The 24,198-nt window shown below is 42.3% G+C and overlaps 1 protein-coding gene and 1 pseudogene across 2 annotated transcripts in view; both read right to left on the bottom strand.

Moving 5' to 3' along the window:
• Window positions 1–6,242: 6,242 nt before the first annotated feature.
• Window positions 6,243–11,219, bottom strand: LOC136120234 (sorting nexin-15 pseudogene; annotated as a pseudogene).
• GRAMD2B (GRAM domain containing 2B) overlaps window positions 10,928–24,198 on the bottom strand; it is a 104,189-nt gene continuing 90,918 nt past the window's right edge. For both annotated transcript variants that reach the window (XM_065875250.1, XM_065875251.1), the window contains exons 7-14: window positions 22,539–22,610; window positions 22,344–22,424; window positions 19,522–19,633; window positions 18,745–18,867; window positions 18,049–18,136; window positions 17,038–17,142; window positions 14,449–14,542; window positions 10,928–11,447 (exon numbers count right to left, since the gene is read on the bottom strand). In XM_065875250.1, the coding sequence (XP_065731322.1) occupies window positions 11,406–11,447; window positions 14,449–14,542; window positions 17,038–17,142; window positions 18,049–18,136; window positions 18,745–18,867; window positions 19,522–19,633; window positions 22,344–22,424; window positions 22,539–22,610 (717 nt within the window). In that variant the 3' untranslated portion in view covers window positions 10,928–11,405. The remainder of the gene's footprint in view (window positions 11,448–14,448; window positions 14,543–17,037; window positions 17,143–18,048; window positions 18,137–18,744; window positions 18,868–19,521; window positions 19,634–22,343; window positions 22,425–22,538; window positions 22,611–24,198) is intronic.

Here is a 24,198-nt window from a genome sequence, read left to right as displayed (position 1 = left end):
TAGAAGAAAGAAGGAAATCATAAAGATCAGAGCAGAAATAAATGAAATAGAAACAAAGAAAGCAATAGCAAAGATCAATAAAACTAAATGCTGGTTCTTTGAGAAGATAAACAAAATTAATAAACCTTTAGCCAGATTCATCATGAAAAAGAGGGAGAGGACTCAAATCAATAAAATTAGATATGAAAAAGGAGAAGTTACGACAGACACTGCAGAAATACAAAGCATCCTAAGAGACTACTACAAGCAGTTCTATGCCAATTAAATGGACAACCTGGAAGAAATGGACAAATTCTTAGAAAGGTATAGCCTTCCAAGACTGAACCAGGAAGAAATAGAAAATATGAACGAACCAATCACAAGTAATGAAATGGAAACTGAGTTGATGATCTCTTAAATTCAAACACATTCTAACAACATTGCAATTTTGTCTGTCTCCTATGCTTAATATTTTTGACATCATTCTTTACATCCTTTTGTTCTGCATATCTCTTAACTACTTATTGTGGATAGAGGTGATTTTACTACTTTTGTCTTTTACCCTTCCTACCAGCTTTATAAGTGGTTGACCTACTACCTTTACTGCATGTTAGCCTTTATCAATGAGATTTTTCTTTTCATAATTTTCATATTTCTAGTTGTGGTCTTTTCTTTTCCAGTTAGAGAACTCCCTTTAACTTTTTTTGTAAAGCTGATTTAGTGGTGCTGAACTCTTTTAGCTTTTGCTTGTCTATAAAACTCTACCACTCCTTAAAATCTGAGTAGATTGCCAGGTAGAGCATTCTTGGTTTTACGTTTTTTCTTCTCATCACTATAAATGTATTGTGCCACTCCCTTCGCGCCTGCTAAGTTTCTGCTGAAAAGTCACCTGGTAGTCTTATGGGAGTTCCTTTATATGTAACTAGTTGCTTTTTCCTTGCTGCTTTTAAGATTCTTTACCTTTAATTTTTGCCATTTTAATTGCAATGTATCTTGGTGTGGATATCTTTGAGTTCAGCTTATTTGGGACTGTCTGTGCTTCCTGGATCTGGACTTATGTTTCCTTTCCCAGGTTAGGGAAGTTTTCACCTGTTATTTGTTTAAATAACTTTTCTGCCCCCCTCTCTCTCTTTTTTCCTTCTGGGATCCCTATAATGCAAATGTCAGTACACTTGATGTTGTCCCAGAGGTCTCTTCAACTATCCTCATTTTTTAAAAATACTAATTTATTTCTGGCTGCATTGGGTCTTCGTTGCTGTAGGCAGGCTTTTCTCTAGTTGCAGTGAGAGGGGGCTATTCTTTGTTGCTGTGCGCGGGCTTCTCATTGTGGTGGCTTCTCTAGTTGCAGAGCATGGGGTCTAGGCACCCAGGCTTCAGTAGCTGTGGCTCGCGGGCTCTAGAGCACAGGCTCTGTAGTTGTGGCGCATGGACTTAGTTGCTCTTCAGCATGTGGGATCTTCGCAGACCAGGGCTTGAACCCATGTCCCATGCATTGGCAGGTGGATTCTTAACTACTGTGCCACCAGGGAAGCCCTATCCTCATTTTTAAAAATTATTTTTTCTTTTTTCTGTTCACCTTGAGTGATTCCACTACTCTGTCTTCCAGTTCACTGATCTGTTCCTCTGAATCATCCAATCTACTGAATCTGTTTTTCTTTCTGGTATATTTTAAATTTTAGTTACTGTATTCTTAAGCTCTGTTTAGTTTTTCTTTTTAGTTTCGAACTCTTAGTTAAACTTCTCACTGTATTCATTCTTTCTTTTCCTGAGTTTGTTGAACATCTTTATGATCATTACCTTGATCTCTTTATTGGGTAGATTACTTTGCTTAGTTCTTTTTCTGGGGCTTTTTCTTGTTCCTTTTTTTTTGGAACACACTCCTCTATCACCATTCATTCATTTATTCATTTATTTATTTATTTATGGCTGCCTTGGGTCGTTGTTGCTGTGCATGGGCTTCCTCTAGTTGTGGCGAGCGGGGGCTACTCTTTGTTGTGGTGTGCGGGTTTCTCATTGTGGTGGCTTCTCGTTGCGGAGCACAGGCTTTAAGGTGTGTGGGCTTCAGTAGTTGTGGTTTGTGGGCTCTAGAGTGCAGGCTCAGTAGTTGTGGCGCATGGGCTTAGTTGCTCCGCGGCATGTGGGATCTAGTTCCTGGACCAGGGCTCTAACCCATGTCCCCTGCATTGGCAGGCGGATTCTTAACCACCGTGCCACCAGGGAAGCCCCTGTCGCCACATTTTGCCTATTTCTCTGTTTTTATTTCTATGTGTTAGGTGGATCAGTTACATTTCCTGATCCTAGACCAGTGTCCTTATGTAGGAGACATCCTATGGGGCCCAGCAGCACACTCCCTTCAGGTCACCAGATTAATATGCTCTAGGGTCGCCCCCTATGTTGGCTGCATGGGCCCATCTGTTATGGTGTGGCTGACTACTGTTAGTGCCCTGGTAGGCAGGGCTGGTGCCTGGTCTGGTTGGCTGCTAGGCCCTGCCTCATACAAAAGCTGCTGGCCTGCTGGTGGGGCAGGGTCATGGCATTGCTGGCTGCACATCTCAGGGAGCCCTGGGGTTGGTGCTGGCCTATTGGTGGACAGGGCTGGGTCCAGGGGCAAGTGGGTTTCCAGGGCAGGTGCTGACCAGCTGGTGGGCAGATAAGCCCTGATGCTAATAGGCTGGAGAGGACTCCAAAATGGCAGTTTCCAGGACCAGTGTCCTTGTCATAGAACAGGCTTGTCAAAATGGCTGCTGTCAGTATTTATGTCCCTAAAAGGAGTCCCATTTGCCTCCCGCTGCTCTAGGAAGCTCTCCAAGATGAGCAAGTGGGTCTGATCAGGCTCCTTTCAGATTACTGCCTCTGTGTTGGGTCTCTGAGCATGTGAGATTTTGCATGAGCCCTTTAAAAGTGGAGTTTGTTTCCTATAGCCCTCTGGCTCTCCCAGAAGTAAGCCCATCTGGCCTTCAGAGCCAGCGGTTCTGGGGACTTGTCTTCCTGGCGCAGGACCCTGGGCTGGGGAGCCCAATGCGGGAGCTCAAAACCCTCACTCTTTTGGGAAAACCTCTGCAATTGTGATTGTCCTTCTGATTGTGGATTGCCTATCTAGGGATGTGGACCTTGACTCTACTGTATCTCCACCCCTCCTACCAATATCATTGTGGTTCCTTCTTTATATCTTTGGTTGTGGAAAATCTTTTCTGCTAGTCTTCAGGTTGTTTTCATCAATAGTTGCTCTGTAAATAGTTGTAATTTTGGTGCACCCATGGGAGGAGGTGAGCTCAGGGTCTTCCTACTCTGCCATTTCATCTGAAACTAGCAAACTTTTAACCTTCATTTAGGCTCCATGCAGAAATGGAAGATCTAGTTCTGATTGGAGCCAGTCATGTTCTTTCCTTCCCTGGATAAATCCTTCTTCCGGAGTGTACAATTTGATATAGAGATTCTTTTTCTGGAGACTACAACTTGACATAGTTGGATTACCACCCAATTTAATACTCTGCCTCTCAAATGTAGAAATGAATCAATTGCTCAGAAAGGTTTACAGTTGCTTCATATGACTCCCAGTCATACAATTGGCATGATTATATGATTACATGACAGTGAAAGAACTGGCAAAACTCAGAACTTACTGCTGCAGATTTTAAATGTTTGCAACCTAAAATCAAAACCATAAAATTAAAGAGCATTTAAGATAATTAAATATATACCTTAAGTAGTACTAACAAGATAGAGCCCATACCTATTTTAGTTACCAAAGTTTAAAAAAATTTATGGGGAGATGTAAGTAGAAATCACCCAGTATTTCATTTCTAGTGAATCCCTCTTCCTCCTTGTTATTTAGTTTTCTTTACTCCAGGGTGGCTTCTGGATTTACACAGCATTTTATTCTGTTCAGCAGCCACTTGGATTTGATTGTGCCATCAGTACTCTGCCTTCATTTTTCTTCTGTCAGTAAACTACCTCTCTGAAGCAAACAAATTGGGTCACAAATGCTTATCTGTAAAGCTGACAGCATATCACATCCTTCACGCAACGTTACAGAGATCAGCCGTGTCAGAGCCCCAGCATCATCATGTGACTGCTGTTCTTGTTTCTTTGTTTACCAAGAAATGGCTTAATTTCCCCATGGGCGGCTTTAATCCTTGAATGGAAATTGCCACAGCCTTAAAAAGGAGGGAATGTGCAGTGGAAGGATGCACATTGCTCACTCACCACTGTTCTCGCCTAAAGTGGTCAGCAGAACCATTCAATGCCAAGCAACCTAGGAAATTTCTTCACACCCCCCTGACTGGCTTGGACTGACTTCCTAACTGGGCATCCACTTAATAAACAGCGTTTTAACAAGTCCAGTGCTGATGCGGAGGCAGACCGGAAACTGAATATCTCTGTTTTTTCAAAGGGCAACTCTAAGAACTAGAGTCCTTGTTCAATCTAAAAGAGCCCATTCAGATTTTAATCTTTAAGTAGAGAATAAATATTATCATGAAGTTTTGTTCTGGGTTCAACCTCACAAACTTCCCCTCACCAAGGATGCCCCAGCTGAGTGCGTAACCTGGCAACAGCCTTCCATAGAGTGTCATTCCTCTGTGGCCATCCACTTGGTGGCAAGACTATTGCTTGGGACCTCTTCTAGCATGGAGGGGAAAGATTTCTCTTTGGAATAGATTTGTCCCCTAGATATTGATCTGCCTTCCTTGTCCATAATGTTTCTGCCTTACCATCATGGTGACTTCGCTACGCACCACATTGCTTCTGATCAAGAAGCTCATTTCACAGCACAAGAATTTCAGTAGAGGGCTAGTGCCCACAGAATTCACTGGTTTTTACCACATACGCCATTGCTTAGCAGCTGCTGGCTTAATAAGACAGTGACATGGCCTCATGAAGGCCCTGTTAGGCTACCAGTTAGGAGAGACACCCTGAAAGCATGGGGTTTCATTTTACAGGATGAAGAAACCAACATATGTGTGCCTCTCCTATAGGCATGGGGCCTATAGGAGTTGAGGTTGGAGTTAAGAGTAGCTCCTTACACTATTATGGCTAATAATCTACTTATGGGGGTCTTGCTTCCCATCCCTGCCATTTTGAGCTCTGCTGGTTTGGAGGTGTTGGTTCCTAATGGACAAATGTTTCAATTGAATTGGAAGCTAAGACTGCCAAATATCTCTTGGTTTATTAAAGCCATTGAACCAACATGCAACCACCACCACTACCATCGCCACAAATAACAACAAAGGGGAGTGGGGAGGAAGAAGAGAGAGAGAGAAAGGCTCTGGGAATTCAGACCCTTCAGGAATAAAGATTTGAGTCACCTTTATTAGAATTGTGACCAGCTGAGGTTCTTTCTGAGGGCAAAGAAAAGATGAAATGGGTAGTGGAAGATGGAAGAAGATTATAAATATATCTTTGCAATTAGTTACAGAAATGACTAGAGCAGCTATGCATATTTTCTTCCTTTGTGTGTGTATGCATTTGTATGATATGTATTATAAATTTGTTTATAGTAACAATTTTCCTTCCCTTTTTAATTATTTTTTTAAAATGTATTTATTTATTTATGGCTGCGTTGGTTCTTCATTGCTGCCCGCGGGCTTTCTCTAGTTGTGGCGAGTGGGGGTTACTCTTCATTGAGGTGCGCAGGCTTCTCACTGCGGTGGCTTCTCTTGTTGAGGAGCACAGTCTCTAGGTGCACAGGCTTTAGTAGTTGTGGCACGTGTGCTCATTAGTTATGGCTCGTGGACTCTAAATCACAGGCTCAGTAGTTGTGGCACACGGGCTTAGTTGCTCTGCGGAATGTGGGACCTTCCCGGACCAGGGCTCGAACCCGTGTCCCCTGCATTGGCAGGCGGATTCTTAACCACTGTGCCACCAGGGAAGTCCCTCCTTCCCTTTAATATTCTACTCAAGTTTTGTTGGAGGCTAACTTTACAGTTTAGTCACTAGAGGATAGAATATTCAGATGGCACTGTGACCAAATTTGAGGAATAATTTTATTAATAATTTTATAATTAAAATAATTTTATTAAATAAAATAATTTTATTAATTTATTTTAATTATTATTTTATTTTTAATTAAAACTCTTTGGGGAACTTTGAATTCATTATTTTCCCCATTCTTGGTCCGATTACATCTAGAAATGGCCCCTAGATTATAAGATCAGGAGACAGGGCCAGGCACCAGGGAGAGAAGGAGGAGGCAGCTGCCAGTGCTGGAGTCCTGGGGAAGGGGCCACTCCTTCTTCAGGCAGGAGTTAGGAGTTAGGCAGGAGTTAGGACAGGTACAGGTGCAGGATTGCCTCTGACACTTCAGCTAGTTGGCTGCCTTCCTCACACCCTCCCTGAGGGCAGGGGATGGGTCACTGGGATCTCCATGAAGCAGGATGTGCACCCCATCCCGGTAATCCTGCAGAGCTGCAGGGTAGGTGCTTGCCTTCTCCTCCCGCAGCCCTGGGTGATGAGCTCTGTAGCTTGGCTCAGAAAGGTGGTGGTGGGCCCTCCTTCCTTTTCCTCTCCCTGCCTTCCTGTTTCCCAAGGTCCCTGGTCCAGCCTGTGGGACTCTGCATCAATGCCAACTCACTTGGGCAGGTAGGACTGAGGCCTGAGCCTTCTTCCTTGGAAAAGGGGTCCAAGAGGGCAAGTTCAGCCTTGGTGTGCGGGGCTCGGCAGGGGCACGGGACGCCTCCTTGGTACTCCCACAGTTAAAGATGGCAGGTCTGGATGGTGAGGGCGTGGCGTGGGGGATGGTCCGTTGGCACCTCCAACACGTCGAGGCCCCTCCTCTCCACGCCCCTCCTTTCTGCCGGGGAGCCGCTGGTGCAACCAGGACGCATCAGGGCCCCAGGGCCGGGGCTCATCGAGGGGGCGGTATGGGGATCAGAGAGGCTGGCAGGATGTGCAGGTCCCTGGACACTTCGGAGGACCGTGTCACCTCCCCACCCCCGAAGAACTCCTTGAGTTGGGGGCTGTCGAGCGCGGAGATGTGCACCGTGAAGCGAACCAAATCCTCAGCTCCCTTTCGAGGCTTCTTGGAAGCTTTGAACCGCCAAACACCTGTGCTCGGGGAGGGGCGCGACCCGGGGGAAGCAGGGAACTCGTGGAGGAAGCGGAAGAGGTTGGGTGGAGGTTGTAGGCCGGGTCTCCAAGCAGCTTGTGGAAGTTGCTGAATCGCAGAGATGGATACAGCCAATGTTGGGACTTTGCATCTCATCATTTTCAGGTAAGGATGAGACTGTCTTCCTTTGTATGAAGTAGAGTGGTGTCTCGTTAGAAACAGAGTTGTGTTTCTTGTTGCGTGAGAGTTCAAATATGTATAGAAAAGGTGTGTATGGGGCTTCCCTGGCGCAGTGGTTGAGAGTCTGCCTGCCGATGCAGGGGACGCGGGTTCGTGCCCCGGTCTGGGAAGATCCCTCATGCCGCGGAGCGGCTGGGCCCGTGAGCCATGGCCACTGAGCCTGCGCGTCCGGAGCCGGTGCTCCGCAACGGGAGAGGCCACAACAGTAAGAGGCCCGCGTACCGCAAAAAAAAAAAAAAAAAAAAAAGGACAAGAAACGGTGTGTATGGATGCTGCGTAGCCCACGGGGTGGCTAGTAGCCAGTATTAAGGGATTCCCTCTTAGCTTGAAGCCCTCCCTTGTGATGCTAAGGTTGCAACACTTCAAACCGTATTGATGTTTTGCCAGCTGTTCCCTGTTAGATTCCGCTAACAAAGGGCCCTAGAGAGAGACTGCGCTGAACGGGAAGAAGGGATTGCTCCTTTCTGTTTACTCCCTCAGAGCTGCTAAACTTCCTCCTGTTACAGTGAGTGTCGCCTTATCCTCACTTCTTCGGCTTGGCACTGGCAGTTTCTTTCTGGAGCAGCAGCTGGATCCAGTTTGCAGTTGACCCAGCATTTGCATAACCAGGCTCATTACTCCCCCTCTGAGACATTAGCGCCACCTGACGTGCCCCTTCTGCAGAGGGCAGAGTTTCAGCTCCACCCAGACCCTCCCCAGCTTTTAAGCTTGGGTAGTTTCAGCCACCTGGCTCTTGTTCCCTCCAAACCTGAGTTTGCTACTTCCCTGCTATCTTTGTGTTCTGATTCCCTTTACTGTCACTGTTACCGAACCAAACTTGGGTCGGCTTGCCCACGTGCAGTAAAGCCAATCTACTGACACACCACACTGGATCGTGGTGAAGGAAAGTGCAGTGTTTATTGCAGGCCACGCAGGGAGTCCAGGCAGCCAGTGCTTAAAAGGCCCAAACTCCTTGAAGGCTTTCAGGGAAAGGTTTTTAAAGACAGGGTGAGGGAGGGGGTCATGGGGTGTGTGATCAGCTCCTGGACATTCTTCTGATTGGCTGGTGGTGAGGTTAATTGGGAGTCAACATCGTCAACCTTCTGTTCCAACAGGTCTGGGGTCTCAGTGCTCGTGGGCAGCACACAGTTAACTTCTTCCACCTGGTGGGGGTTTCAGGATCTGCAAAACAGCTCAAAGGACATGGCTCAGAATATTATCTCTAGCCCTTGAGGAGGAACTAAAAGTCCTTGACTTTAATGGCTGAACTATTATTGTCTTGCTTGACTGTTTTCCCTTATTTCTGCATTTTCTCACCCTTCTGATTAAAGTTACTCTTTGGAACTCGGGGAAGGCCTAGGAGGCTTAGGTTTTTCTACAGACAGGAGGCAGGCAGAGGACGTGGGGGTTCTTTTATGGGAAGGCTCCATAGGGCCCTGTTCAGTTACAACACCAAGTTAACAGTTTTCTTTGTAATTGGAGTATAGTTGATTTACAATGTTGTGTTAATTTCTGCTGTACAGCAAAGAGATTGTTATACATATATAATTCTTTTATGTTCTTTCCCATTATGGCTTATCATAGGATACTGAATATAGTTCTCTGTGCTATACAGTAGGGCCTTGTTATCCATCCACTCCATATATAATAGCTTATATCTACTAACCCTAACCTCCCACTCCATCCCTCCCCCAACACCCTCCCCCGTGGCAACCACAAGTCTGTTCTCTATGCCTGAGTCTGTTTCTGTTTCATAGATAGGTTCATTTGTGTCATAATTTAGATTCTACATGTAAGTGATATCATATGGTATTTGTCTTTCTCTTTATGACTTCAATCTCTAGTTGTATCCATGTTGCTGCAAATGGCATTATTTCATTCTTTTTTTTTTAAGGCTGAGTAGTATTCCATTGTATATATTTACCACGTCTTCTCTATCCATTCATCTGTCGATGGACATTTAGGTTGTTTCCATGTCTTGGCTATTGTGAATAGTGCTGCTATGAACATTGGGGTGCATGTATCTTTTTGGATTATAGTTTTGTCTGGATATATGCCCAGGAGCGGGATTGCTGGATCGTCTCAATTCTATTTTTAGTTTTCTGAGGAACCTTCATACTGTTTTGCATAGTGGCTATACCAACTTACATTCCCATCAACAGTGTAGGAGGGTTCCCTTTTCCACATCCTCTCTATATGCTTACCTTTTTAATGCTATTTTCTATGCCATTTTTTGACAATACCATTCTAAATAGTGTCATAATTTAAGTGCTCTGCTATTGAATAGTCTCTAATATTTTGCTGTTAAGGCTTCAAAGAATATTCTTGTATATAAATCCTTGACTAGATCTCTGCTTATTGCTCTGGTGTAAATTCCTGGATAGAAGGTTACTAATTCAGTGAAATTTGAACCATTTAAAGGCTCTTCACACAGTTGTAGAATTTCTCTCCAGAGGTAGCTGACCCACTCTTGAATCTCTAATGGGTTTTAACTATAGAGCATTGACATAGAACTTTTATAAAACCGGACTGTCAGACATGCAAACATTTTAAGAAATAATGAATATGGTTCCTATTAAGAGGAGAGTATACAATTTGCCTCACACATGGCAGATGTGCTTTAGAAACTTTGTAACATTTAATTCTCACAATGACACTTTCCCCTGGTACTTTTATCCTCATCAATAAAATGGGGGAAAATGACCAAATATTATGCTTACGGTCACATAACTCATAAAATGAGGACCCAGGAATCAAGCATTGGTTTTCTGATTTCACAGTTAATTTTTCTTTCCCCTATATCATTGCAACCCAAGAACTTGAATCAGTTTTTCGGAAGTGAATACTTGGGAGGAAAGAAGTATGGGTGAGTTGGAAGTAGAAGAGAGGAGGTGAGAAGCAATTAAAAAGCATATTGTCTCTGTTAAAACAATTTACAAACTGACAAAATACAGCGTTGGCAGAGCATTTTACCCAATGAATATTTATTAAAAGCTAGGGGTGCACCAGGCACAATTCTTGTCCAGTAGGCCAACAAATACAAATGATGTAACCAATTCACTTATTAGCTTATCTGATTAAACAAAATACATTTCATAGAAATGATTATAAAATGCATCATAGATAAACAGAATATCTTTTATATTACAGATATTAGGGTACCTAAATAATTATGAATAAAAACCAGCCAACCCATATGGTAAATAGAAGTTAGCAAAACCACTAGTTAAATATTTTAGTCAGCAAGAGAAAAGCATGCTATCATCGTGCTGAGATGGGTTTCAGCATTAATTACAGACATCCTATTTCAAAACACACATAGTCCACCTACAATCTTAAAAATGCAGTTTTTCATCCTGCATCAAATCACTATCATACTTTTGGGTTTAAAGATTAGTTTTGGTTTCAACGTAAGTTAATTTAGTACTTCAGTCTCATGTCTCACAAATTCTTGACCTGGGGTGGGTGAGAATCAGTCCTATTAGTTATTAGAGGAACAAAACATAAAATGAGATAGTTTAATCCACTTTGTCCAATACTCTTGCCAATACTCAACTGAGAAGTTAAGATATACAGGTGACTTAAACCAGAACATAACAGCAGAAGGGAGAAAACCAAAAACTAAAATGTTATTTGTTTGAAGCAAGTCTGTCCATTAGGACTTTTTTGTTTCTTTATCTTTTGGGAGAGTCATGGCAAATTCTTTAAAGGATCCTATCGAGTTTGTTGGCACACGATATATCCCTTAGTTTGAAGGTTGGTTAAGAGGGGTGTACAGGAGAGAAAAGGCAGGTGGGTAGGACTGAAAAGGCATGGAGTGGAGGAGTATGTCAGTACCGCTGACACAGTCACGATAACCCACTGAACCACAATCGTCCAAGTCTGCCAGGCCCTTCCTGAGACCTCCAGAGATGGGTCTGTTTTTTTCAGGCAGCAGCCCTGAAAACTTCCTCAGAGAGTCAAGGTCAAATTTCATTGCACAGGAACCAAAATTATTCCCCTTCCCCCATTTCCTGAGCTGGAGACCTCCAAGGGCAAGCATGGCTGGGGCTGCTCATCTGCTTGCTCCTCTGGCCAGCAGGGAGCACTCCACCAGAATGCCTGGGGAGCACCTACTTCAAGGGAAGTGCGAGGTTTTGCATTGGTCCAAGCTTCTGGCTGGTCAGTCACCATTCTCAAGTAGCTTTTGTAAGTTGTTTTGTATCTTGAAATAAGAGAAAAGCTCCTGTTATTACATAGAATGGAGTATATTAAGGGCATATTTGCTGTGGTCTATATAATGCTTGAGCTTAACCTCTTCTATCTTGAATAAAAAGCTACACATGGGTTCAATTTAGATCAGGCAAATAAATGCATGATAGTGGCATAGAATTCTGTTTGACAAACCACTTTAAAATGAAAAAAGATAGGCTAAAAATTTTTGAAAGAGTGGCACAAAGTTGAAAATGTCGGTAGAGACAGAAACAGAAGACCTGGCAACACCAGGTGTGACCCATATGCATTCAGAGACGATAAGAAACCGGGTTTGACAAAGCCCATGTGATGGTCTGAATCGGACAAACACCACAAATAATGTTTAACACTCCTATTAGATATGACATTTCCCATGGACCCTGCCTATCTGTGGATCTTAAGACCACAGTATAGTGTTGGGCATTGAAAATGTGCTTGGTAAATGTTTGTTGGGTAAATGAACTTTAAAGAATTCAGAGCAAGGGATTTTCAAGAGCCAATACTGTGAGGGAGTAGGGAACCCTGTGGAACAAAAGAAAGAACAGTCTTCTTTTGGAAGAACATTCTGTGATGTCCTAGAGATCTAATCAGTATGTGCCAGGAACATCATATGTGCTCACCTTGACCACACACCACCACACACAGAGGGAGGTTCTATACACCAAGCTAAGGGCCAGAGATGCTACGTAACAAGACCAGTCACACAGTAAGTGGCAGAGTAGGGAAAAGAACAGACATCTGACTCCAAAGTTCATGCTTTCTTCTGCACTGCTCCACCATTAATGCCATTCCCAGTACTAAGAAAATAAGTATTTACTTCTTTACGTGTAAGAGGCATTGCCTTCATCCCCCAAATTCCTACTTCATATCTTCCCTAGCTTCCCACAGGACCAAAGATGAATGGAAAAGCAGGAGTGGGGAGGTAGAGAAAGAAGTGAAAGAAAAGACTGATATCCAAAATATTTAAAACACCTGCAAAGACAAAAACCCCAAAAGTAAAACAAAGGAGATAAATGGGCAATTTACAGAAGGAATATTACAGAAAGAAATCCATATGGCCAGTATATATATGAAAAGATGCTCGACCGCAGTAGTAATTAGGAAAATGCAAATACAAACCATAATGAGATTGGACTTCATACTCTTAGACTAGGAGGTAGTAGGGGGTCAGAATGGCCTAATGGTGCCCATCTCAGAGAAACTGAGGAGACATTTGAAGCTAATTAGTTGACAGAGTCCTGCGTAATCTATCAGTGGCAAATGAAAAGGATGACTGAAAGGGCAGTGATGCCATAAACAGAAATGGGGAAGTTACAAGAGGGCAGATCAGGAGGCTGAGACATGACCAGTCCCTGCAGGAGAGTAGAAGGAAGTCGCTGGTACTGAGTAGAAAGAGCTGAGACCTGGCTCTGACTTTCCTGCAGCACACAGCTGCTGTCCCCCGACCATGCGCTGCTGCGTTACTACCAGCTTCCCTTAGGCTTGGGGGTGCAGACCGAGCAACAGCACATGGGTGTGGCCTGGTGGCTATTTTTATACTAAGATTCCTATGAGCAATGTGTGCAACTTACGACTTTTTACAACTTCAACACATTCCTTTTGACCCTAAATCCCCTCTTCCCTTCTTCTGCTTTGGGACACAGGTTTCTGTTGGTAGTATAGGCCTCTTAGCCAAGTAGCTGGGCTCTGCACAAGACATGGCCAGCTGTCTGCCTGTTGTGCACGAGCTCTCCTGTTTTCCTGTCCCTCATTACAGAAAGTGGTGTCCCAGCTGGGCCCGGCAGGGGAGTGGGAAGAAATGCACGGGAGGGCAGCAGGGTTCCGTGTGTTTCCAGTCCAAAGAACACCACTGTGTGCCAGAGTGAACGAGAGAGAAAATTACCATCCCGTTCTCTAGGTCAGCACGGAAGCCAAACATTTCTAAGCATTTCATCAAAAAAATTTTATCTTCACTTCTTAGCAACTGACATTTTAGAAGGGAAAACAGTTCTCTTTGCTATCCCATACCTTCTCTAGCTTAATTGTGGATTTAAAAGAGAAAATTTCCAAGCTTGCCCACCGATACAGTGATTCAGTGGGAATTATCTGTCATGCCTTGGTTTAGAACAGAAGTATGCAGACTCCTTTGCTCTCCATACTTCAGTGGTTAAATGCTAGATACCATTTAGTATTGCAAGACAAGCATAATTTGACTCATTTGTGTTTCCTGTTTCTTCCCAAGTGAGCATAACTGCACCATTGTGGAAAGCCACCAGATGCATTTGTGGCAGCAAGTCGAATTGAACAACTCACTCTAAACCTTTCCTTTAAGGATAAGGGTCAAAATAAAGCATGAGACAGGGACAGACATGCTGAAAGGAGAAATAAGAAATGTTAACTAGGTTTAACTCTGGGGATATTTCTGGGTGCCTACCTTCTCCTGTTCACCTCCCTACTCAGTGGCCTTATCCCCCAGGCCTAAGGTTGGATTCTGAGGAGCAGTAAAAGCAGAGGGCTTCGAGGCACAACTTTGGAGTCAGACCTGGTTCAAATTCCAGTCCTGCCAGCTCTCTGGGTGTGTCTCCTGGAGCAAGTTCACTTGAAACTTGGCTTTTGTCAGATGGGAACAATGGCATGTATCATAGAGAGACTGAATGCAAATATTTTCTGTATGGCGACAACCAGCCTGGGTGGAGCTGGGGGCTGCCCTCTGGTTGCGGGCACTCCTGACCGTGCCCCTCCCCAAGCCCTGTGTCAGCCGACACTTACCATTGGGCCCTATGGCACAGAGAATGATTTCTAACCAAGTGGGAAAACCACAAGGTCAACCAACAAGGAAGATGGGGTTGGAACCTATTTCTCAGTGGAAAATCCCCTGGCTGCGTATGGTCATTTAGGTGGCCTGTTGCACAGCCATGCATGTGTAACCCCTGCCCTGTGGCAGTGGACAGGCACTACTGCAACGCCCCCAACCCAGGAAAGAGACCTGTCACCTTTTCTAGTCTCATTATGTTGGCGGTAAGCTCTCGGCACAGGACCTCCACATTTAACTGTACGTGTGACCCCGGGCTGGATGGTGCTGTCTGTCTGTAAGAACACAGAGAAGAATTAACTGTGGGCAGCGATGGCAAAGAAAGAAGTGGAATGAACACGTTTTAAATTTATCTGACCAGAAAACTAGGTTATAATAGAAGATAGCGTGCATTTACCTTGTTCACATCAGAAAGGCCCTGCAGTAATCCTCAACTTCAGACTAGATGTTTAGGGGACTAAGTCTTCAAAGCTTAGCTGGAAATCTCTTAAGCTATTTTTGTTTAAGTGGCTACATTGCGCCTCAGCTTCCAAACACAAATCAGACAATTATCCTCAAGCACACAGTTTCTTAGACTACTTTTACTAACTCCCGATACCCTCTCTCTGCCCACAACTGCATGCATTTGCAAGGCTTACTGCTCTTCTCAGTCATGTATGTACTGTTTACAGGAGAAGCAACCATTTACACTAGAACTTTCATAATGTTTAGGAATGTCTTTAATCAAACTTCTGTTGATGTGTGACTTTTGCAGTTCCTTCTTTGAGACCTGCGGTACAAACATAATTGCCCTTGTCTAGTAATATAACCGATGTATTCACTATTTACCACTTGACTGTTAAAGGCATGGGCTCTTACTCTGAGGTCCACTGGGGTCCTATACCAGCTAAAACTGTAGGAAATTTAGAGATGTGTGTGCATTTAACCAGAGAGCTGCTCTAAAACCATTGATTAAATTTTCATGTTAAGGTTAAGAACCATGGTCTGTATCTCCTTTCTATTTCTTGGTTGTAATTTAATTTTAGATGTGAAGTTTTTAGATGGCATTGACTGGTCTAATTTATTTTACATAGGATCCATTTTTGAGACATAGGTACTTGGTAACTTATCGATGATTATCTAAATATTAAGAAAGCAATCAGATGTTTTTCACTGAGTAGTTCTGAAACAGTTTTTTCTTTGTCCTTGATCCATAGTATCAAAATCTTAGATCCCAAAAAGGAAACTGAATCTAAACCTTCCGATTTCTAAACGAGGTATCTGAGACCCAGAGTACTGATTTATCCACACGGAATTCTGACAATTCAGACCTTCCCGTCATGGGTATTCCCTGACCTCATATAATTAATATGTGATCTTTGTGATTTTCCCTTTAAATGGTTGTTTTTCAAATTGTATCTCCTCCTGGATTGATTATTTAAATAGTAGAATAAGTATTACATTTGCTTTCTATTAGTGGAATTTCCCCCTCATCATCATCGTTAATTAAATGATAACAGGACATGAGGTACATTTTCCTAATAAAATCAACCCCTTATATGGTAGTGAACTAATAGTTTGCAATAATGTAGAGCTACCTCCTAGCTTTAAGTGTATTATTAACATTTTGAACAACATGTGAGAGTAAGGGCAGGGTATGAATTTATCCCAAAGACTTATTACTGTTTCAAATGTATATTTATGGTTCAGAAATAATCTGTGTACCAGCATTGCATAAGCCATAGAACAAGACTTTTAGGTGACTGTTAAGACTGTAAAGAAAGGCCCTAGAATTGTATAGCATAATAGTTCTCAAAGTGTAGACCCCAGGCCAGCACCAGAAATTTGGAGAACGGGCCCTGCAATCTGTTTTAACAAGCCATCCAGATGATTCTGATACACACTGAAAATATCCTGACTCACTTCTCTGCTGTTCCTTGTAAGCAACCACTGGTGACTAGGTTTTTGTAGTCATATAGACCTGAAACCTGATTCTGTTAAAATTATTTCTCTGAGTCTCAGTTTCTTCATCTGTAAAATGGGAATAATAGCTATCTTATAAGGTTATGGTGAAGTTATGAGAGGAAACTGTATCTGTGTAAAAGATCTACTGTAATAGATCTCTAGCACACAGTACTTACTCTGTAAAGAAATATTTCTACTTTTAAAACATCAGGTAAAAGTATGCTCTAAACATGGAATACTTTATTTTACTTTTTAGAGAATGTGTCAAAATCCTCATGTAAATGGGTTTAAAGGAAAGACCACTATGGCAATAGATTTAATTAGGTTAGGCATGTTAAAAATATATGGTAGAAAATACGTGGTAGAAAATCTTCACAGACACATTCAACTAATTACTAGTCACATGGATCTTTATAGTGGTCAAGAGTTTTGTAAATAAGTGAGTTCATACAAAGAGTTATATATGATGAAATGTGCTGAGTTACTTGAATTGCTTCTTTTCTGTGAATGTCTTCTGACTCATTGCCATTGTACGAAGATAAACTTGACTATCTTAATAAATGGGCCAAGGTCACAACTGAGTCTTAGGATAAGAGAACAAGATAATGTAAAATTAGGCTTGTTTCTTGCCTTATCACTGGCGACACTATAGCAACTCAAGAACATGAAGAGTCAGGTCATTTCTTTCCATGTATACACTTAATAGAATGTCTCATACACAATGTATCCTCAATTAATGCTTGCTAAGAAGGATGCCAAGCTCAGGTCAAACATTATACTAATGTGAACAGCAAGCAGAAGACAGCACTGGAGGGAAGTGTCTTACTCAGTCTGTTGGGTGTCCACAATGGAGGTTAGTGACCCCAGCCGCTCCTCCAGAGAATTAATTCTGTATCTCATGTAGAAGGTCGAGATGATTAGTGCACAGACACTGGAAAGGGATAAAAGAGAAATTCCCAATAGGTTAGTGGCCAGGACCTGATTGATGTTCATAAAACAGTAACCTCAGAGGCAACACTGTACATTTGAGGCAAGGTATTTTCCAAAATAACTTGGCTACAGAGACTTCAAAAGTCTTTTTTCAACAGACTGATGCTTGCACTAAACTTTAGAACTAGAAGGATATTTAAAATTCTCTATTTCCTCAATTTACAAATAATGGCATTTCAGTAGTCTCGCTCAAGGCCAGCCAATGTAGATTCCCGAGCTGGTGCTCATTCCTCCCACCAGGTACTGTCGAAGGCCCTGGCCAGCGAGTGTCCAGTCTTGTGACTCACATTCTCTGCTTTACCTGGAAACCAAACTGCAGATCCTCCTTGGTTCTGAGGAACAGCCTAGAACTGGGTCAGGTTATTTTCAGAAGAACAACTGGCTAGAAGCTACAGGCTAGTTACAGGCTAGAAGCTGAGAGGGAACTTAAAACAGTCAATGCCTAAGTTTTCAATAAAGGGGATGACATTTTCAAGTTGTTTTGGTCTCTATCCAGAGGACACGGGATAGATGGAAAAATAAACATGAACAAAGATGCTGCATAATCCAGGAAACAATTTCCTAACTAAGAGTGTCTACTTAGAACTTAGTCTTCTGCTGGATTTGGCATATTTTGCTTTTCCTTCCTTCCTTCCCACTATTTAGTTAAATAAGAAAGGGATGAATATGAAAAGGTGACCTAAGTTTAAGAAAAAAGGTATTGAAGTAGGAGACAAAAATTTCCCCCTAAAAGATTTGGGTCATATTAGAGGCAACTGAGATTCACAATGGCTCTTGGTAACGTGATGACATTATTCCTGTAGTGAAATGAATCATTAAGTCATTCATAATAAACACACTTACTTACACAATTGCATAGAATATAAGAATATGGTGGAGAGTCGGACATTTCTGAGACTTTACTCTGGGTATGATTCCAATGGTTTCTGACTGACCTGTTGGGTGGAAAACAAAAAGCTTCTGTTTAAAAATGATAACACATCTCCTTCGCGCAGCAGTATCCCTATAGGGAAGAAGTACTTGAGAGACAGAATTATTTCCAGGTAATAAAAATCAGAGGAAATACTAACCAAAGCCTTTGCTTCTCATTTTAACCAGTAGTTACAATTCCTTCCCACATGTTGCATTCAATACATGTCTATTGAGAGCCTTCTCTGTGCCAAGCATTGAGATGGAGTGACTGGTGAACAATACAGACCCCATCCTTGATCTCCTACCAGTACAACTGGTAAGCAGTTATTATAATAATCAGTAAATAATAATAAAATAACGTGAGTTTTACTGGTAATTTTTGAATCACAACCTCAAAGTATTCAGAATAATGAAAGGTCTTCCACGAAGGCTGTTCACCTTTGTATGCCCCACAGTAAAGCATGGAACTGGGTACGGTTTGTTGAGTGAATAAATGAATTAACATGCCAAGACCTACAGCAGGAAGGGAGGGGGAGGGAATAGCAAAGGCAGTCATAAAGTGAAACATGAGGGCCCTTTAAAAATTACAGGCAGATGTCCACCCCTGGCCCCCAAATAATTCATTCCTTACCATGCCCAGGGAGACTCTTGGCTTTTCCTTCAGGCACTCTGTTCACAAGGGCATCTGCCCGAGTTGGTTTTGCTTCTCCCTTGGAGACATTCAGAACTGTCTGGGATTCTGTCACATGGAAATCTACCAAGATGAAACGGGGCTGGGTAAGCTTTCTCCCCAGTGCGTTTAAACACATAGGATCAACCACAAAGCAAATCAATCCTTTAATATGCATAATCGCCAAAGAATATAAATGGATCTTCTTACAAGCGGGTTGAGTGGTTTGGGGATGAAATCCAATGTTCAAGCAAATAAAAAATAAAATGATATAAGGGCAGTCTGTCCTTATCCCACTGACTCATGGGGACGATTCAGCTATAATAATTAATAATATTACTAAAGAAGAGGTAAGAAAATACTGCATGTTTCTGCCTTTCAACCACTCCAATATTATGTCTATTTAAGAGACTTTTTTTTTTTTCTTTTTGTCACACCATGTGGCTTGTGGGATTTTAGTTCACCGACCAGGGACTGAACCTGGGTCCTCGGCAGTGAGAGCGTGGAGCCCTAATCACTGGACCGCCAGGGAATTCCCAAAGAGACATCTGTTAAATGCGTACTACCCACATAGGCAACTCCTTTTCCTTGAACTTTCAAACTACCCTTTGTTTAGAGTCCCTTCCTAATTGTTAGCTCAGAAGGTGTGTTGTTTTTTGGTTGTTTTTGGCTTTTGGTTGAGCTAAGGATGTTTTGTGGAGAATTAAATTTCAGTAAAGATACAGAAATCTCCCAGACCTCGAGAGTTCTCAGATTCAGGAGTCTGGGATCCAGAACTGCTGTATCCTTCCATGTCTTGCCTTCTTTGCCGTACCACTCCATCCAGATCTGAGAATTCGTCGTTGAAATCCTGAGGGGAAATAATGAAATGAAGAGAGAGGCCCATTTTCCTTTATTCAACAGACAGAACTTTGTAACCTCCAGGCCTTTCACTTAGGCCTGACCTATAAAAAATGGAAAAGAAGGAAGGATTACCCCATACTACTGGGTTTCCTCAACAGATCACAGAGTATCTGGTTACTGATTTTTTGGGGCAGTTAGAATTCTGTTAACAAACAGTGGCCAACTCGTTTGAAATAACAAATGTCTAGGAAAAAAACTGGGATGCTGTTGTTTGAAAAGCTTCTAGGGTAAAGCTAGAGAAGTCTCATTAGCATTTTGTAATGAGAAAACGTGACCAAAACAGACATACACAAGGCAAATAAGTAGCTAGAAAGTTCTAGATGCATGTTCTAAATGCAGAGAAAGGTTTTCTCAAATTATAGTTTTAAAAAGGTATTGGAAATAGAAAAGGGAAAATGGCTTTAGCAAATTAGACACTGAAAGGAAAGTTTTAGCTTTTTTCTTCCCTCAAACAAATCAAAACAGGGTCAGTAACATTACTTCTAAATGACAAAAGGGTGAGACAGGAGTGAGGAGTCGGGGAAAAGGCAGGATGTTTTTACTGTGTATCCCACTTGTTCCCCAAAGTGCTTAGGAAATGAAGAGACAGGACGCGTCACTAAAATGTCGCGGTGAAGGCACAATTCGGCGAGCTTTTCACAATTTATTTAGCTTCAAGTGAAGAAGAGGAGACATATCTTGTAAGCAAATTACCAACCTTTCACCTTCAACTAGCTGTCTCTTGACCATTTCAATAGTCATTTCAATGTCATGCAAGAATTTATAGGGGAAGGAAAATTTTAAAATTCAAGTCTCCTCAATTTAATAATTAATTGAACACCTACTACAGATCAGGCAGTATGCAAAGCTCCAAACACATATGACTGCGCCTGATCTCCACAGCCACGTCAGGAGCCTGGCATTTTACTGGGTGAGGAAGCTGAGTCAGAGCAGTTAAAGAGCTTGCCTCATGGCATAGCTCAGCTGGGTGGAACCCAGATTCAAAACCATGTTTGAGGGATTCCAAATCATAAGTGTTTCATTCTATTTTGTACTGTTTCTCACTATTTTTTAAGGTAGATTTTTTTTTTCAAAAAATTGAGATAAAACTCACCAGTTTAAGTATACAAATGTAGTGGTTTTTAGAATAATTACATTGTCGTACAACCATCACCACTGTCTTATTTCACAATACGTCCATCTCCCCCCAGAAAGAAGCCCTTTACCCGTTAGCATTCACTCCCAATCCCACCCCTTGGCAACCACGAATGCATTTTCTGCCCATATGGATTTGTCTGTTCTGGACATTTCATATACATGGAATCATGCAACATGTGGCCTTTTGCGTCCGCCTTCTTCCACTAAGCATAATGTGTTCAAGGTTCGTCCATGTTGTATTATGTATCAGTAGTTCTTCATTTTTATGGTCAAATAATATTTCCCTGTATGGATATATTACATTTTATTTATCCATTTATCAGCTGATGGCTATCAGGGTTGCTTCCACTTTTTGGCTATGATGTATAATGCAGCTATGAACATTCTGGTTTAAGTTTTTGTGTGAACACGTTTTCAACCCCTATACTTTTTAACAGCTCTCAAAAAAAAAAAAAGATTTGTAGGGCTTCCCTGGTGGCGCAGTGGTTAGAAATCCACCTGCCAATGCGGGGGACACGGGTTCGAGCCCTGGTCCAGGAAGATCCCACATGCCACGGAGCAACTAAGCCCGTGCGCCACAACTACTGAGCCTGTGCTCTAGAGCCTGCGAGCCACAACTACTGAAGCCTGCGCGCCTAGAGCCCGTGCTCCGCAACAAGAGAAGCCACCACAATGAGGAGCCCACGCACCTCAATGAAGAGTAGCCCCCGCTCACTGCAACTAGACAAGGCCTGTGCGCAGCGACGAAGACCCAACGCGGCCAAAAATAAATAAAGTTAAAAAAAAAAAATTGGAGATGTTGAAACTCTGGGCTCATACTGCTTCACCAAAGGTATTAAAACGTTTTATCAATTTGGGAACAACCATTTGAACAACACAGCTAGGACTCTCTTGGGCTTGCATGATACCATCACAGGTATAAATCTCGTACAAATCGGGGGAGCTACTTCCTGTTCGAGATTTACTCTGTAGTCAGAAAGTCTAAGGGAATCAAAGAATCTCTACCTCTTGGGCATTACAGCTTTCTTCTTTTACAGTTATTTCTGGGTATCCCTCATCTTCTCTACTAAGCTGTAAAGACTTTGAAGGCAAGAACTAGTTTTGATTTTTCCTGGTGTCCTTATGGGTACACTAGCATGGTGCCCTGAACATAGAAGGCATTCAACGACTTGTGGGATGAATCATGCCCTACCTAAATAGACTGGTGAATCCCTCTAAAACAACGCTGACAGACAAACAGAGCAAGATTTGCTGAATACCTCCATGGACCAGTAACTGGCTAAAACAGCTCACTATCATGTTTCTTTTCTTTTGCAGGATGACTCTTTAATTATCTGAAAAAGTTGATGACCTCCTATGGTCCCCTCTTCTTCAGGACAGAAATGCCCTGTTTCTTCAACTTTGCCTCCAATACTGTGGTCCTAAGTTCCTCCCGCACCCTGGTCATGGTGTAAGGAGAAGTGTGATTGTGGGACCTACTCACTTTCTTTTGCATTTAGATAGTTATGTAGGCAACTCACCAGAGGCAGAGATGAAGGGCGGTCTGCCTGGAAACTGTTTTCAAGAGAAGATGGATTGGGACTGTTGCCAGTACTTGTATTCTGAAATTATCGAAACAAAATTAGTTTTACAAAATGAAAAAACCAGATCAACTACAAAACCATAAGAAATACAGAAGAGAGACAGCAGTTGAGGCTCAGAGATGTTGTACTTACTTCTAAGTGTCCACACACAGATTTTAGTAGTTTGTAAGTTGAATCTCTGGAGAGTAAGGAGACAAATATGTACTGAAAAACAAAATAATAATTATTTAATTATTAACAGATACTGCTCGACTAGAAGTGAGTGTTTAGAGTTAAAAAATTTATCTGTATAGTTTGTCATTTTCAAACACCATAGACTATATTCTATACCAAGTCTATATTCTCATTCCGCTCAGCCACACATTCAGTTTTTATTCCATTCCTGGAATAAAGTGAATATATTCTCTCACAATAGCAACAAAACTCTCAAACCCAACTTAAATAATACAGAAATGTAGAGCAAAATGAAATCTCCGGTGCTCTGACATAGGTGCCCCAAACAAGCATGGATGGAAAAGACCTGGATAGTAAAGAAAGGCCAGTTGTATTCGCCAGGTCCTCTTTTAAGCCTCTCCCTCCCTTCCCCGCCCCCCTTTCAGAAGGTATTTAACAATTCCCAAGGGTCTGCTTTCTCTGCTCTGACCTAGATTTCCATTGAAAATGTCCCAGCCACTCTAAAAGGCTCATTCTTTTTCAAGCCACTTCCAGATTCTTTCTTGTACAAATATGGAGATTTTCTGGTGAATGCTTATAAATAAGTTATGGGAAAGAAGTCAAGTCAGAGCTAGACAAGTAATTTGGAGACAAATAACACAAGGAAAAATGATTTTACCATAAACCACACGTAGAGAAATAAAAAAGTTCACACTTTTTCCATCTATTTGAGCCACAGCATCTTTTCACACCCCCTTTCCAAAGTTTGTGATTACCCTCTCCTGCATTCCCATGAGAGAAACTGATACACTTTCCGAGCAAATACTGTATTCCAAAGTAGTTAACATTACGGGTTCTGGCATTAGACAGACCGGGTTGCAAATTTTGGCTCTGTTACCTACCAAGTGGGTGACACTGGGCAAACTCTTAGTTTCAGTTTTCTTAACAGTCCCCATCCCTTACAGTATGGTAGTGTGGAATAAACGTGTAAATATAAGGAAAGCATTTTGTGTACTCCTGGCAAGAAGTACCTGATGCTTGTTAGCCATTCGTATTAAAAAAAAAATCTAGAAACAGATATTAACATATTTCCTAGCTCATCAGAATAGCCTCTTTTAATCTTTCCTTCTTTCTCCTTCCCCCTTTAAGTTATTCAGTATGATTAGAAATGAAATGTAGCTTTTATGCTTTCATCAAAATAGTACGTAAAATATTTAAAAATAAGTTCAAGTGAAACATGAGTAACCAAACCATTCTACTCTCTCTCTCTTGCCAAGGTGAAACACACATCGCTCTCCATGCAAATATTTCAGGTTGCCCATGTCTGGGGTAGCCCAACAGTCAATGACAGCTCCAGAACTACTGTATTGAAGAGGGGTAGTTAAGGCAACCTGGAGGCAAAGAGGGCCTAGGAACTGGTCCTCAAGCTGAACTTGAATAGCAAGCCCAAGTTTTACATCTTCAGGTTGGCTCTGGGGAGGCACCAATGGAGGTTATGGGGAGGCTGGCCAACCCCGCCCCAGGGACTCCTCATATCGCCCTGCCGCACCCTGTGAATAAGGTGGTGGTGATGGTGGCATGTTAAATAATAATAAAGAAATGAAATATATCCCTGTAGCCTGACCTGACCTAACAGATG

The sequence above is a fragment of the Phocoena phocoena genome, chromosome 3, assembly GCF_963924675.1.
Source record: "Phocoena phocoena chromosome 3, mPhoPho1.1, whole genome shotgun sequence".
NCBI classification, from domain to species: Eukaryota; Metazoa; Chordata; class Mammalia; order Artiodactyla; family Phocoenidae; genus Phocoena; species Phocoena phocoena.
The sequence above is the reverse complement of the archived record's forward strand: the minus strand, read 5'-3'. Positions and strand labels throughout refer to the sequence as shown.